Raw genomic sequence first — 13,898 nt, 5'->3', positions numbered from 1 at the left:
AATGTGAAGAAAGAAGACACATTAGAAACCACATGATAGAAACTAACAACATCCAAACATATAGTGGTACATTTTATTCAGCTTTGCAACGTCACTGTCCCAGTGGACTGAATTTCCAGCCAAGATCAAGGGCGGGTAATACCTGATGATACTTGAAATCGGCAGAAATCTGTCTTAAAACTGGCTAAATTTGAATGATAGTAAAGTTGGAGAAATGAGCTCAACCGTGGTATGCCGTGGCCTGGTAAACCCTGATCTGGCTTGCATTTGTGTGTGCGGGAGCCAGATGGTGACAGCTACGTAAGCTATGTGCTTAAAATAGCATCCCACCAACATACCCCGCCTATCACATTAACAAAGATGAGGTCCGAATTATAGCGAACAAATGACAATTTAATTGGCGAAGTGGAAGTGGGGATTCTATGTCAGTCGGTGAACACTGTGTCTTTGGAACCCCATCATTATGTTGCCAAAAGCGGGACGGTATGGATGAGTTATTTAGGTACGCTCCACAATTTTAGACAACGGAACCCCCCCTAAATTGCATACTGTATCAAATTGACGAAAACAAGCTTGTCGAGTGTGTTATTGCAGAGCATCATTTCAGCTCTGCCGTAATGTGTCTGGCCCTTAATGACTGCAAAGCCACAGATGTCCCATTCGACTGCCCCCTCCTAGCTTAGCATTCGCCAAACATTATCTCCCTGTCACACCATGTCATTGCCAGGCCTTATCTCCTGCAGCCCTGCACAGTAAATCGCTGTTGGAACCAGCTGTTTTCTCTCCTTGCATCTCAAAGCCAGACTGCACTATACAACGGCACCCCTGCTGGCATAGAAACAGCCACTTGTCACTGGACCGCGATGCCAGTTGAGCCTGTACAGTTTATTTCCTGGGATTGTGATTTACATGGGGATTACTGATAAAGTAAATGCTCAAAATATGTATTTCTTCTGAAATTAGAGCAAATCATCAACCAAAGGCTGAAACAGATACCACAAATGGTTATAAAAGACCCTTATTTGGTACTCCAACATTCATAAACAAAGAGAGTATAATTTCCAAAGCCAAGTAACAAGGGATTGAACGGAAGCCAGGACACGGGCACGGCTTTTCATTTTACCTTCTTCTCTAGTCTCATTAGTCTGGCATACCTGTCAAATACCATACTGGCACTATTTTTGATCACTTAAACCAAAAGTAATTGCAGCATCTGGAGAATTATGGTCACAAGGAAAGCAACGTTCAAAATGAAAATTCCCGACTTCCCCAATTAGATTTAAAGGTATTATTGTCATTACTTCCTTAAAGTTTGAAGTGACTGTCATTGAGCTACAAGTGTAAAGTTTGTTAATGTAGTGACATAGAACTGCACTATATCAAACTGAAACAGCACTCAAGAAATTTCTGACCCGGAAGTCTGATAAATCCGAGTCGATGTCGACTCTACAGAGTTGTGGAAATCTGACATCACACAATAACGCCAGCATGCATGAACCCACAAAGAGATTATAACAGACTGCTTCATTTCTATATATTGCTCTGCATATAACTCAAAATTGTGACTTCCAGGTTTGAATCTCAGCTCTGGCAAGTTTTTTTCAAGGTACTCAACCCACATTCCAAACAAGGATGTTAGGTTAATTTAAGCCAATAAATTGTCCGTAGGTAGATGTGAATGTGAGTGTGAATGGTTGTTTGCTTCAGGGGTGCCCTGCAAATGTCTGGCAACTAGTCCAAGGTATACCCTGCCATATTCAGCTGGGGTCATCTCCAGCTCACCGTGACGCGCAGAGGTGGGCAATTCCAGTCGTCAAGGGCCAGGATCCTGGATGTTTTATATGTCTCGCTGCTGAATCAGTATGCTACCTTGGTCACATGTTTCTGTCATCGCAGCACTTTCTAAAGATAATGTCCCCCTCGTGTACCCCCTCCCCCAGCCTTGTCCATTCTGGAACCACCTCTCTGCACCAGACTGCTTTTAGGCCTGCGATGACTCCACTGCCGTTCGACAGCTAAAATTAACCTTTAAACAGGAGGTTGTGACAGGCACTCGAATGTGAAAGCGGACCACAGGATTATCTTGGAGAATTTGGGAAAACACGCCTGAAATAGACAAGCGAAAGAATCTGCGCCTCTCATACGTCTGCAAATCTTTTCGATCTGACTACCGAAGATCAGATTCAGTTATTTGACCTGAATCTATGCAAATATTCTTTCTTTGCTAATCAAAACTGTGATCAGAGCGAAATTACAAAAAAATCTTAAATGGAATTGATCCTTTCCTGTTTTTTAATCGTACACAGATCATCAGTAAGGAGCATTGAAAGCAATACACCGTCGATTGATTCTGCGTGTGATGCCGGTCTTTGATTGTGACAGACTTAATATTTCCCGGATAAAATGCTGACCACTACTCAAGCGATTTGAAGGTCAAGACCTCGGAAAGGATTAGAGAGCGTTAAAGGAGTAGATGAGTGGACAACTGAGCCAGAGGGCGTGGTAACTGGTCTGTTGGAATCTAAAGTGAACGGACCACATTACACTAGTTGTAAGTCTGTTTACTGCAGTACGACTGTACTCAGCAGCTTTGACTCCAGCTGGCCAAAATCTGCCCTGCCAAAACCTAGATGGTGGACCAAAGTGGTCCTCATCAGTGGTTGGTGTTGATATGCCGATGATGGCTGGAGACATTTCTGGGAAGCAGTTGTTTATGTCATGCTGAAAGACAACAAGCACAATGTTGTTTTTTCCTAAAGCCGAGATGTGCGATGTGTAATCCCCTCGCATGTGCACTGTAGTGGTGTAAGAAAGGGATTTAGCCAACAACACCAATCCCTAGGCTCAATCAACTCCGTCATATAAATGGTCTGTTCATTGTGTCTATTTGGATATGTTGACTTGCAACAAGTTACAGCTTTCTTACGCATGTTATTTTGAAGATCGCATTCTGTTAATAAAGAGCCTAATATACATCTATGGCTTATGTTGGAAAAGCAGAATTCAAACAACTACAAAAAAAAATAAAAAATCAAGGCATGGTCCAAATGTATAAAATCCAGAAGACATAAAAATGCATTTCTGTATAAGCTTATCCCCAATGTCAGGTGATTGGATCAAAGTCTGTGCTTAGGACACGATCCAAACGGTGCTGATTATTCACTATAGCAATTCCTTTCGACTGTTTATATTCGATACCGAGCTCAGCCGAGCAACTGAGTTCTTCTTCCTGTTTTTTTTTTTCAAGTTCTCTGATCAACTCATTTTGTTGTGCCGTTAGTCGAACCATTTCGTCGACTTTCTGAATTAAACTCGGTGTCCATCTGTCGGAAAACTGCTCAATGTTTTCCCAATTCTGTGTGTTTACTCTCACCATTATTGCTTTCCCAACTTTAAATTAATCGACCTCTCATTTTCAACCAATCCTTGGCACTGATCCTGCCATTCAGATTGAGGGTTGCTATCGCTGGCAGAGACTGTGTTGACGCTGGCTGCGGATGGGTCATGAAGCACAGCAGTGAGAGGGAAAGACTCATAGCAGAGAGCAAATCATAGATAGAGATTAATTTAATGCCTTTGGAAAGAGGGCAGGAAATGGCAACTAAATACTCTCGTGAGATTTCGTGCAAAAAAAGATTGAGCCGCCCTACCGTAATAAGATATTTAAATCGCCCATGTGTTCATGGATATTACCGTGAGACAGCTCAAATGAACCTTGTTTACTTTATGCAATTCGACGACTGAGAATTTCCTTCTCGGGGAGAGAAAATTAAAACCCTTAAAGGGAAATATGAATACTCTCTAATTGCAGTAGACGGCCATTGTTGTGCACTTTGTGTGTGGGAAATGAGTCTTGCATGTTAACAAGTCATCAACTTAGGGACGTCATAGTGCTAATGATTGTTAATTGTCACTAGGCGGCACTGGGTTTTGCATTCCAATAGTCTGATACATATTCGTTTAGAAATAAAAACAAAACAAAAAAAAAAAGAATAAAAATGGAGACTGTAAACACGATTTTCCATGACAGCTAAAAATAAATCCACCGAGTTGGCCCATCAGAGCATCCGCAAAACCAATGGACACTTTATTTGGTACAACTGCCCAGAAGCTGGATCCAAAAAAATGTTCTCTTCTCCATTTCTACCATTTTCCAGTTTGGTCACAGCAGCGTATCCTGCCATGCTTCTTTCCTCTCTTAATCATCTCTGAACTGCCAAGAGACGAGGGATTTTCCAACAGTGGACTCCCAGACTATAAACTACAGCATACCGAAATGCAACTGACAGCCATACACCCAAAGGTTATCATCATCATTGTTACTTCTCTATCCCTGTTTAAGCTTCACTCGCAATGATCTTTACAGCATATTACACTAAGTGCAGTGGGAGTTTTAAAATGCCAGTGCTTCCTCTCAGCGGGAGGTCTGTCATCCCAGGGCAAAAAAATAAATCTGGATGTTCAGTATACGCCGCACATTGGATTGGTCGTAGGTCAGACCATATGGTTTGGGCATGCAATTTCAATTGAAGGATCATTTCAATGTGTTACCGGGTACTCACCGATGCAGGCATGTACGCGGACAGTCAGCTGGGTTCGTAAAACAACACTGTGCTTTTTCCCTCTGGACCTTGTGGAGACAAAAATATATATACGTAAACCCATTGAACGGTAAAGACGATTCGATTGGGATACAAGGGTGTATTGAGGTCAACATTTTTCCACCATGCTTTTTGCTGATAATCCACCCTCAAAAATGTAATTTAATATGCAAAATATATGCAGTGGATATTACACACCCCTTCTCAAATGGCAGATTTTTTGTGGTATCAAAAATGAGACCACAATATATAATTTCCAAATTTTTTCTCAGAATAATTTGATCTACACCTAATTTGGAGCTGTTCGTAATTCACTGTAGGTTTTCGATAATGGTGTCATTTTAATACTGAGCATGTGAGCCGAGCATACCTTTCGGAAGTATGTCTAAAAAGTTCAACATTGGTCTCATCAGATCCTAACACACGCTTTTCAGTAATTTTCTTTTCAAGGGTTTTTGAAAATTCAGGATCCGAATGAAACGTCAATGTCGAGATTATATTTGTTTTCATTTCAAGTTTTCCTTAGGTTTCTGCTTCCACCTTTTCTGATTACCCCCTTTCCTTGAGTTTACCAATCAACTCCCTGCAGCTGCTCATGTCTTGTCCAGGTGTGTCTCGTCAATTTGTTTGTGTTAAGTTGCCTGTTTTCGTTCAGTCAGTGTCTGCTCATAGACATGTTCATCTTGACATGTCATCGTGTTTCTTGGGGTTTCTTTGTCGCGTTGAATTTTGGTTGTTTGGGGAGTATTGTGTTTTCGATTTTCCTCAATGTCTGCCTCTTTGTTTTTGGAAAATAAAGTTTTTGGGAGGAAATATTCATTCTTCTCTGCTACCAGCGTTTTTAAGCGTAGCATTTTAGTGGAGACTTGAACCTTTAGTTTTTTTTTTTTGATGAATGTATGAATTCCTGTTTATTTGTCCGATGAATCTAGCACCAACTTTGACAAACAATGACATATGCCCCTATGCGACTAGAGGATGACACCACAGGAATGCAGACACAACACTCATCTTCACATACCAACTATAGTATATAGTCACCATTTAGGGAAAACAAAATGAGTACATAACGGGAAGTTATGATGGTATTTTGCACAAACAAATCAAACTCTCTGTTCTAAATTATCATCCAACCTGGTGCTAATCTTCACTTCCCATCATCTCCACACTGTTGGATTTCCCAGGCAAGCGAGGAAAGCGTTGACATAACGCAGGACTAAGAAACCCCGTGTTGTAGCTGCAATATATTTTGATATTTATGTTCTCTTGCATTCTGCAACATGACACCGGAGATGTTATGCTCACCTCCTTTACCGTTGTTTAGTATCAACTCCATTGTGACAGGACACAGCCGAACACAACTCTGCTGAGGTTATGTTTTGCTTGTGAGGATTAAATGATAAGGATTAGTCAAAAACTACTTAACTGATTCAAAGAAAATGTGGAAGAGTGGGAAATTTTTTTATTTATTTTTCACTTGGGTGCATTACAGCCAATCACCGTACCTACTGGGGGCTGCATACCCCATTTTGACCATTTCAACTGATTTTTAAAATCCAAGCGAGCCCGCACATGACATGAAGAAATCAGAATGTGCTCTTGTAGCGTACTCGAGATGAATCTTTGCCCAAAAGTTTTAGCATTTATTATCGAGGGCCTTAACCGTTTTCCCGCGTTTTCGCGAATCCCACACCAGAGGACAATTGAGATGTCAAGAATGAGGCCTTTGCTGACTTTGATGTTCCAGTTTGCCTGGTCGTATTGCACTGCATAAAAAAAGATATACAATCCAGCAGAGGGAAAACTGGAGATGCTTAGAGAGAGCCATCCCCAAACCTGTCAGATGTTTTTCAAGTTAACGCAAACTTCAGTGTATGACTCATTGCATTCTGTCAATTCACTGTGACCTTTTGTTGAAAAGAAAGTAAATCTGCATCGCTTGAAATATACACGGTTCCAATCCAACCAGTTGCACCAGATTGGAGCCACTTTAGAGAAAGTCACGCCTTGATTCACCTGTCTATTATCTGGAAGCGTAGCCGACCAAGCACACACAAGAAACAAATGCGCAAGCACACACAGGTTCAGGTTTTATGATTTTGTCTGTGCTTTGTGTGCTGCCGCCGGTAACGAAACAAATCTGCAAACACACAAGGAACTCAAATGGTGCCATTTCGCTATAATTTTACCTTAAATTTGTGATGCAATGCTGAGGTAGACGTGCTAAACACTTGGTTACCGTACGGCCTTCAAACACCTGTGTCATTGTTTTTCACTATTGTTGTTGAAATGTCATAACCAAGAATTGGGAAGAACAGGAGTGACGTACTACCACGGGTTGCTTTATAAAGCATTAAAAATGCAAATGAGTTGTCCGGAAAGTCGAAAGGCATTGGCCAGGTGTTGGTTTGTCGAAATGAGAGAATATGACAGATTCTACGGCGGGTGATTTGAAGAAAGCGTCTCACCCTGTGTCATCCTGCTGGAAGCCTTCCAGCTCATCCCGTTGCTCCGCCAAAGAAGACTCCAGGTCCAGATAGGTTCCATTGTGGGAAAGCTGCAGCGCGCAGTCATCGAGCTATGGAAAAATAATAATAATACCTTGTTTTAATAGGTGGCTTACGGGCAAAGAAGTGAAATGTTAAAACTCAATTTGCGACCCGAGTCAAAATGTTGAATTCCTCGGGTCATGAGCTTGGATGATTCTCACAATATTCCCCGGTGTTGTCCACGCCACAACACAGAGCGCGCCTTCAAATTGTACCACAATAAGTGCTCTCGGCTATTATTGCATGTTTTTCAAAAACGTTTCGGATGAGGTTTGAACAGTGGGAGGGCCTTTTTTTTTCATGTGGCTCTGTTTTAATGTACTGGGAAGTTAACTTGCTGGGGGTACAAATAAAGGCAGTAGGCCAGAACATAAGAGGATGCTTTAAGTTGAATTAAATGTGTGTTGTGTGGTTAATGCAAAGAAGTCTATAGTGTAATTGTGTGTCTGGATAATTGGTGTCCTGCTGCTTAAAGCCAAAAAATGTGGCCGTGACATCTGCTTTTACTTGTTCCAAGGTAACACTGCAGTACATTGTGCGTCAGAGTCGCTCCATTACATTGTGTAACTCGAAACCCCGTCGTGTTTGAGACCAGGTGCACGAGAATAAATCGGTACATGTCTTGCATTGATGTTTATGAGCACGGTCACAAGTTGATAGCAGGTGCTAAGAGTATCCCGGCGACTAAATAATTTCAACCAGGAGGAACGTTGAGATAAATGTTGAATATCCGTCCCAAAACGTCATCAGTTTATCAATGAACTAAGCTCGTGTTGCTGATGAATGACATCAGAGTCAAAAGTGGTGAATTCGCATTTAGCACCTGTGCGCTATCAGTATAACTTTGACCTGGAATGGTCCCTGGGTGCGGTGCCAAGCGAACCACCCAACCCCCCACCCCTGCAAATGCTCAGCCAAGGAGCATGACGACACACTGGGATTGATCACAAGACACGCTGCGGGTAATATCGGGCGCTCTCGTCTTTTCCAGCCTCACACTCGGAAACAGAGATGGCCCGTCGGTCGGACATAAATATAACGGTGCTATATTTAGTCGAGGTTGCGTCCACTCAGGAGCTCAAGGGTAGGTGTGTCAGTGAAGCCTGGTGAGTTGAATGGGGAGGCCACTGAGGCCAGTTCTATATGGAGATTGTCAAATTTAGCAATCGGAGAATATTCCAGGCCTGAGAGCAGGCGGTGACTTTGGGTCTTGTTCTAGTTCCTCTCGCATTTTAATCTGAGGACAAATCCTAATCCAACAACAGGGGAAAGGCAAAACATGGGACAGTAAATAATCAGACACAACCCTGATTAAAAACGGCGGTCGGTAAAGCAGATTAAAATGCATTTGGTGCTATGTTACCGTATTTGATGGCGTATAACGACCAGCCAATTTGCTCTTCACGTCGCGTACCTGATGCTTTGTAGTAAAACAAATCTTTTGCATGCTGCACATAATTGACACAAGTTAGTTTTCGCACTGCTTTCATTGAAATTCAACCGCATAACTTTGTGCTATTACGGTCCGTGCCTTTTGAGATGTGCTAAGATGAGAGGTTTGTTTAACCAAGTCATGAGGGGGGAGGGGGGGGGAGAACAGAGGGGGTGTTAATCACGCCCTGCCCCACTGCCCCAATTTGAAGTTGAAATAAGACAAAAGCGTTTCTTGTGCCCAATCTGTCCACATTATTCAGCACATTCACCGCCGCTTCCATTCCACAAATACCGCTCAGCCACTTTTATCCTTTTAATAGCCGAACGGAACGTAGCGTTCTTTATCTCTCTGAATCCACATCGACTCCAGTTCTTCCCTCTAAAACTCCTCATCTCGCACACTCTCAATCACATATACGGCTTAGGCGAGTGAAACGAATAACTGAACGCCATCCAAAGCGTCTCACGTTCTTAAAAACTCTCCGGTGGGCGTACGAGATGCAGCTCCAGTAGCAACTGTAAGGTCCCAGGCCGTGCCCAGAAACACTTTGGAGCGAGTATTATTTACACTTATTTAATCAAACTCTCCCCGAAGTGGAGAAGGCGGGAGAAAAGGGAGAGTAATTATTTCCATGTTAGGAAAACACAAAGTTCGCTCATGTTCCCCGCACTGGTAACGACCCCCTTATGTAACGTGGAGGATGACTCTTGAAGAACTTTGTGAAGTATATCAGAGTCGGTTTTTGAACTGAAGTGCTTTGGCTGTGTTCATCATCACCGCTATTAAATGGTACGGTAATGGAGTCTCATTCAAAAGGTGTTGCAGCCCACGTTGCTTTCTGCGCTCGGAAAATGATTCAAATGTTGCGACATCACGACAAGTAGATGATTGGATTTTAAAATAATTTCAATATTAAGATGAGCTTATTTGTTGTATAGTTAATAGTTTTATTACCCCAATGAAAGCATTTGGGGTGTGTAGACTTTATATCCACGATACACCGATGTAGACTACAAAGTGACATCGCCAACTACTGGCCTGGCATGCGTAATACAACGTTTAAAGTTGTTTTTGCAAATTTTCGAGCCAAACGCGAAATAAAAAAAAACATCTTGGCTTTAGTCAGCTGTTAATGCGCACACACACCCTTACTACTCGTTTGAGTGTCTGGACTAGCGCGTGGTCAGAGAGGTGGAAGAAGGAGATTGGGGGGGTCAGGAAAAGCATGTCGCCCAAAGTGAGAAGAACAAAGTGGTGCAGCCATCCGGCTTGGAGCCACAGGAATTCTGGGACAAGTGACCTATACTTTATGTGTAACCCAGCTGGCCATGCACAGAGTCACAACATAATAATACAGTAGGCTTTTCCGCGAGAAGGGCACGGGAGGTTATTTTGCTTTGACAAAGGCGCTATTAAATATCAATAATAAAATTAAAAATTCAAAGTTTATGAAGTGTTAAAACCACTGGCAACCGTGATATTTTTTTTTCAATCACATAATCCCGATGAAGTCTCTTAAGCATTAATTTTGCAATCCGACGGGGAAAAAGTGCAACTTTTCAGTTCCATCCCTATAATCTAAACTCGGTATCCAGTTGCCATCGCGCACCAAAATTGCAAACACGAACGCAAGCCGTTGCCATCTGTCCATGTAAAGGTTGTAATCATAAGCTTTTCTGCGCTGTGGGCCATTTTTCATTTGTTTTGCGGCTTTTAAATACGTCGGCAGATCAAGATCCACTGGTCTGGAAAACCACTTTGCTGTCGAAAGTCGGTTTGCTGTCAGAGTTGTGTGCAAGCGTGTCAACTCTCTTCGGAGCTCACTTTTTTTTAATTTTTTTTTAAGAAATCACCTTCAACTTTTTTTTTTTGTCTTACAGTAAATTCACCGTCACAGATCTGGTCATAGCGGAGTATGTGAGTGCTTGGAAGGAATGCGGGACTGTTTTGGAGTTTTCCCTCAGGCTCCTTTTGGACCTTGAACTTGGCATCTTTTCTTTTTCACATGCCCTTCATAAATTGACAGTGACCACTATACACCTGAGTGTCAGGCTATTTGTTGACCTCATGTCATGTCTCGCTAAATGAGCCAGCTGGGGGCGGCGGTGGCACGAATAATGACTGACCTAGCACCTGTCAACAGCAACGTACAGATCTTGACACGTGATTTGTGGACCTTGCCTAAAATACGTCAACTTTTTGCCACCATGTGAATCACTGAGGGTGGTTTATCATGAGCATTAGGACATTTGTGGTGGAGTTTGTTGCTACTGTTAGCTCGGAGACAAACATTTGTATTTCAGCCCTCAGGCTGGTGCCCAGTCAGTTGCTCGGTTGCATGTGCTCTCAAAATAGTTTTCTTGGACTCGGAGGTTGCAAAATAAGCTCAGTGAGTCGCAATTTGTTTGATAAAGTGCGTACATTAGGAGACATAATAATCCCCCCCCCCCGGCATCAATCGATACTTCACGACTTTTGAGGTGTCAACAGCTAATCGATGAACAAATAAATAACTACGTTATTAATCGTGTCATCCTTCAGAGCTCTCAATTTAAAACTTTGCAAATTTTCTGGTTTCAACAGCTTCCTAGACAGCAATTGGTAGAAAATGGTTTTGAAATACACTTTAATAGAAAATAACATTTTATCCGATTTATTCGAGTAATCGATTTTAAAAAAATATTACATAGTGACAGCGCTACATATAATATGGTAAAAATTCCAAAACAAAAGTGTAAATATTTACTCTTCACCTATCCACTGTTTCAGCCCGCATTGAAGAAAGACAAAATGCTGGTCGGAATGTCACTGAAAACATCATCGGGGGGTTTCTTAAAGAGGCAGTTTCACCATCATGACCGGAATGACACATGTAAAACAATATAGCCAATATAATTATGAAAACGAGAATACATGATCAAAATAAGTTTTATCAAATATTTTTGGTGGGCAATAAACCCATGAAAAAAAATTTAGTTTATTTTAAGATACACACATTTTTACTCGAGTCCAGATTGGACTTTTGTCACTTGAGGTTATTTTTTATTGTGATAAAAGTAAGTGTTACCTTGTGTGGAGCCTGGAGGAGCCGGTGGATGCCTGCAAGTTGGTTGATGAGGGGGATGTCCTCCCTGAAGGTGTACAGCGGCGGTCGGGTAGGTTCCGGGAAGTTGGTGCTGTTGAACGGATCGGTATCATCTAAAAACTGAACCCTGCACACAAACGTGGCCATGGTGCATCCATGCAAGTGGTGGCCAGGTTTCCCGGAGCTGCTGAGAGCTGCTCAATTTGCTTGCTGGTGGTAACTAACACAAACAAACCAAGCGTCGTCAAGTGGGCAACCGGGACCAAAGTGGGGGTGGGGGATATAGGCTTGATCCTGTACCGGTGGACTGCCAGTCACTCACTGTGTTGTCTCCTCTTCCTTCAGTTCTGCTGCTTTTTTTTTCTCCACGGCCCTGTTTTATTCTGGGAGAGGCAGGTGGCCAGTAAAAGGGACGTAGGCGGACTCCAGCAGCCTGGTGCCGGAGAGTGTCTATTTGACACTGACAGCCGCTCCACTGTCTGTATGAGTGTCCCACTAAATCCACCCCTCCTCCTCTCCCCCCCTCCCTCTCTCATGCGAGCACGCACCCGAACGCGCGCGCCGCTGTGACGCACTAATTGCCCTTCTTTGTGTTTATATTTCAAAAGAAAAGTGTTCTCAACCTCACTTTTAATGTATTTCTGTTGTTAATGACAGAAGTCACGTTTTTTTTTTTTTGTTGTTTTTTTTACTAAATTGCGCCAGAATGTAAATTACACATTAATTTAGCTCGTCTTATTGTTGTTGTCTCATGGAATGGGCATTTTGTAAATTTTACTGATATGACTGACATCAATAAATGAATCTTTGAGGCATTAAAAAATATTTGGGGTCCTTGAAGATATGTATTTAAGTACCTCTGCTGTACGTGCAGGGGTACTACAGATCAGTGTTTCTCAATAGTTTGTCTGTTGCGCCCCCTACCAGGAAGAAGAAACATTGCACCCACCAACTCTCCACTACAACTATAAACAAGTATCATTCGTTTATAAAATAATGTGATAAGCAAACTTTTGCCTTACAAAAAGTTATAAATATCTTTAGTACCATTTTTCTAGTTTGTCACAGAAAAGATTTGAATCGTATCAATTTGCCTGAAAGTCGAATAAATAAGTGAGATTCCCACTGTCACCAACTTTATTGGATGTGTTTATTACACAAGTTGTTCGAAGTAAATGAAAAAAATCATTTGTCTGTCCCACTAAGCAAAATTGGATGATTTCTTGAGGCACACCTGATTTCTCACGCAACAGCTGTTGGGTATCACATTTTATAATATATCTATCCATCTGGTAAGCGCTTAGAAAACACACCAAGCCACTTCTGTTCTCCATCCGACTAAAATGTCCAGCAAGTCCAGCTCATGTGATTTAAAATGCATTTTTAACCAATGGCACCCTCTTGAGGCTGTAACTTTGAAATACGAACGCCGTGCTGTTAATCATCCATCCACGCATCAATTTTCTCCCACTGATCCGGTTGAGGGTCACTAGTGAGCTGAACCCTACACCAAATGATGTGCACTTCCCTGTAATATGTTACGCTTTCATATTTGCAGGTGAACAGCAGCAAGTTGCTGTCACGTTGTGGAGTTCTTCCCACGGGATGTCGTTGCAATTCATCAAATTGCAACGCAACAAATCAAGTTTTTTTTTTTTTTTTTTTTTTTAAATATCCTTGAAATCAAAATAAAGACACCACAAGAATATTTCCACGGCATCCACGGCAATCACAGCCAGTCACATTTTCCCAGAAATGAGTCAGGTGGTAATATTCACCTCTGCCCAGGAATCGTTCCAGCTCAGATTTTTCCTCAGAAAATTGACGGGTCGACTTTGTCCCTTTTTTACGGAAAAGAAAAAACAAGGGCGGGAAATGCTGGTTTTTATAGACAGTTTTTGAGAGTTTGTAGTGTTGGTAAGCAGGCCATTGAATCCCATTTGCTACCGGTTGGGGGGACAATTGCAGACAATAAAGCGTTTGGATAAAAGCCTTATAAAAGTGCAGTCCGGTTATGATCGCCTGTATCGCGAGGGTTTCATACGTGTGAAAAGTGTAAACACCATCTGTGCATGAAAATCAACTTCAAACACAAGCTTGGTGCTCCCAAATCCACTGCTTCTACACAATACAGTTGTGTCAAATGCATTGAATTCTATTTAAAATCACAAGCCGTTTTTTGGACTGATACGTACCGATAAATGGCTCAACCATTTGACACCAAGCGA

The 13,898-nt window shown here is 42.0% G+C and overlaps 1 protein-coding gene across 7 annotated transcripts in view; it reads right to left on the bottom strand.

The window, feature by feature from the left end:
• fhod3a (formin homology 2 domain containing 3a) overlaps positions 1–12,152 on the bottom strand; it is a 35,236-nt gene extending 23,084 nt beyond the window's left edge. For 6 of the 7 annotated variants that reach the window (XM_088318954.1, XM_088318955.1, XM_088318953.1 and 3 more), the window contains exons 1-3: positions 11,653–12,152; positions 7,070–7,179; positions 4,563–4,630 (exon numbers count right to left, since the gene is read on the bottom strand). In XM_088318954.1, coding sequence (XP_088175080.1) covers positions 4,563–4,630; positions 7,070–7,179; positions 11,653–11,817 — 343 coding nt within the window. In that variant the 5' untranslated portion in view covers positions 11,818–12,152. The remainder of the gene's footprint in view (positions 1–4,562; positions 4,631–7,069; positions 7,180–11,652) is intronic. The other variant, XM_088318952.1, reaches the window with a different exon arrangement.
• Positions 12,153–13,898: the final 1,746 nt, after the last annotated feature.

Source organism: Idiotropiscis lumnitzeri, chromosome 16, assembly GCF_059441095.1.
Source record: "Idiotropiscis lumnitzeri isolate Australia: NSW breed Sydney's pygmy pipehorse chromosome 16, RoL_Ilum_1.0, whole genome shotgun sequence".
Taxonomy (NCBI): Eukaryota; Metazoa; Chordata; class Actinopteri; order Syngnathiformes; family Syngnathidae; genus Idiotropiscis; species Idiotropiscis lumnitzeri.
Note: the sequence above shows the minus strand (reverse complement) of the source record. Positions and strands in the feature narration are given on the sequence as shown.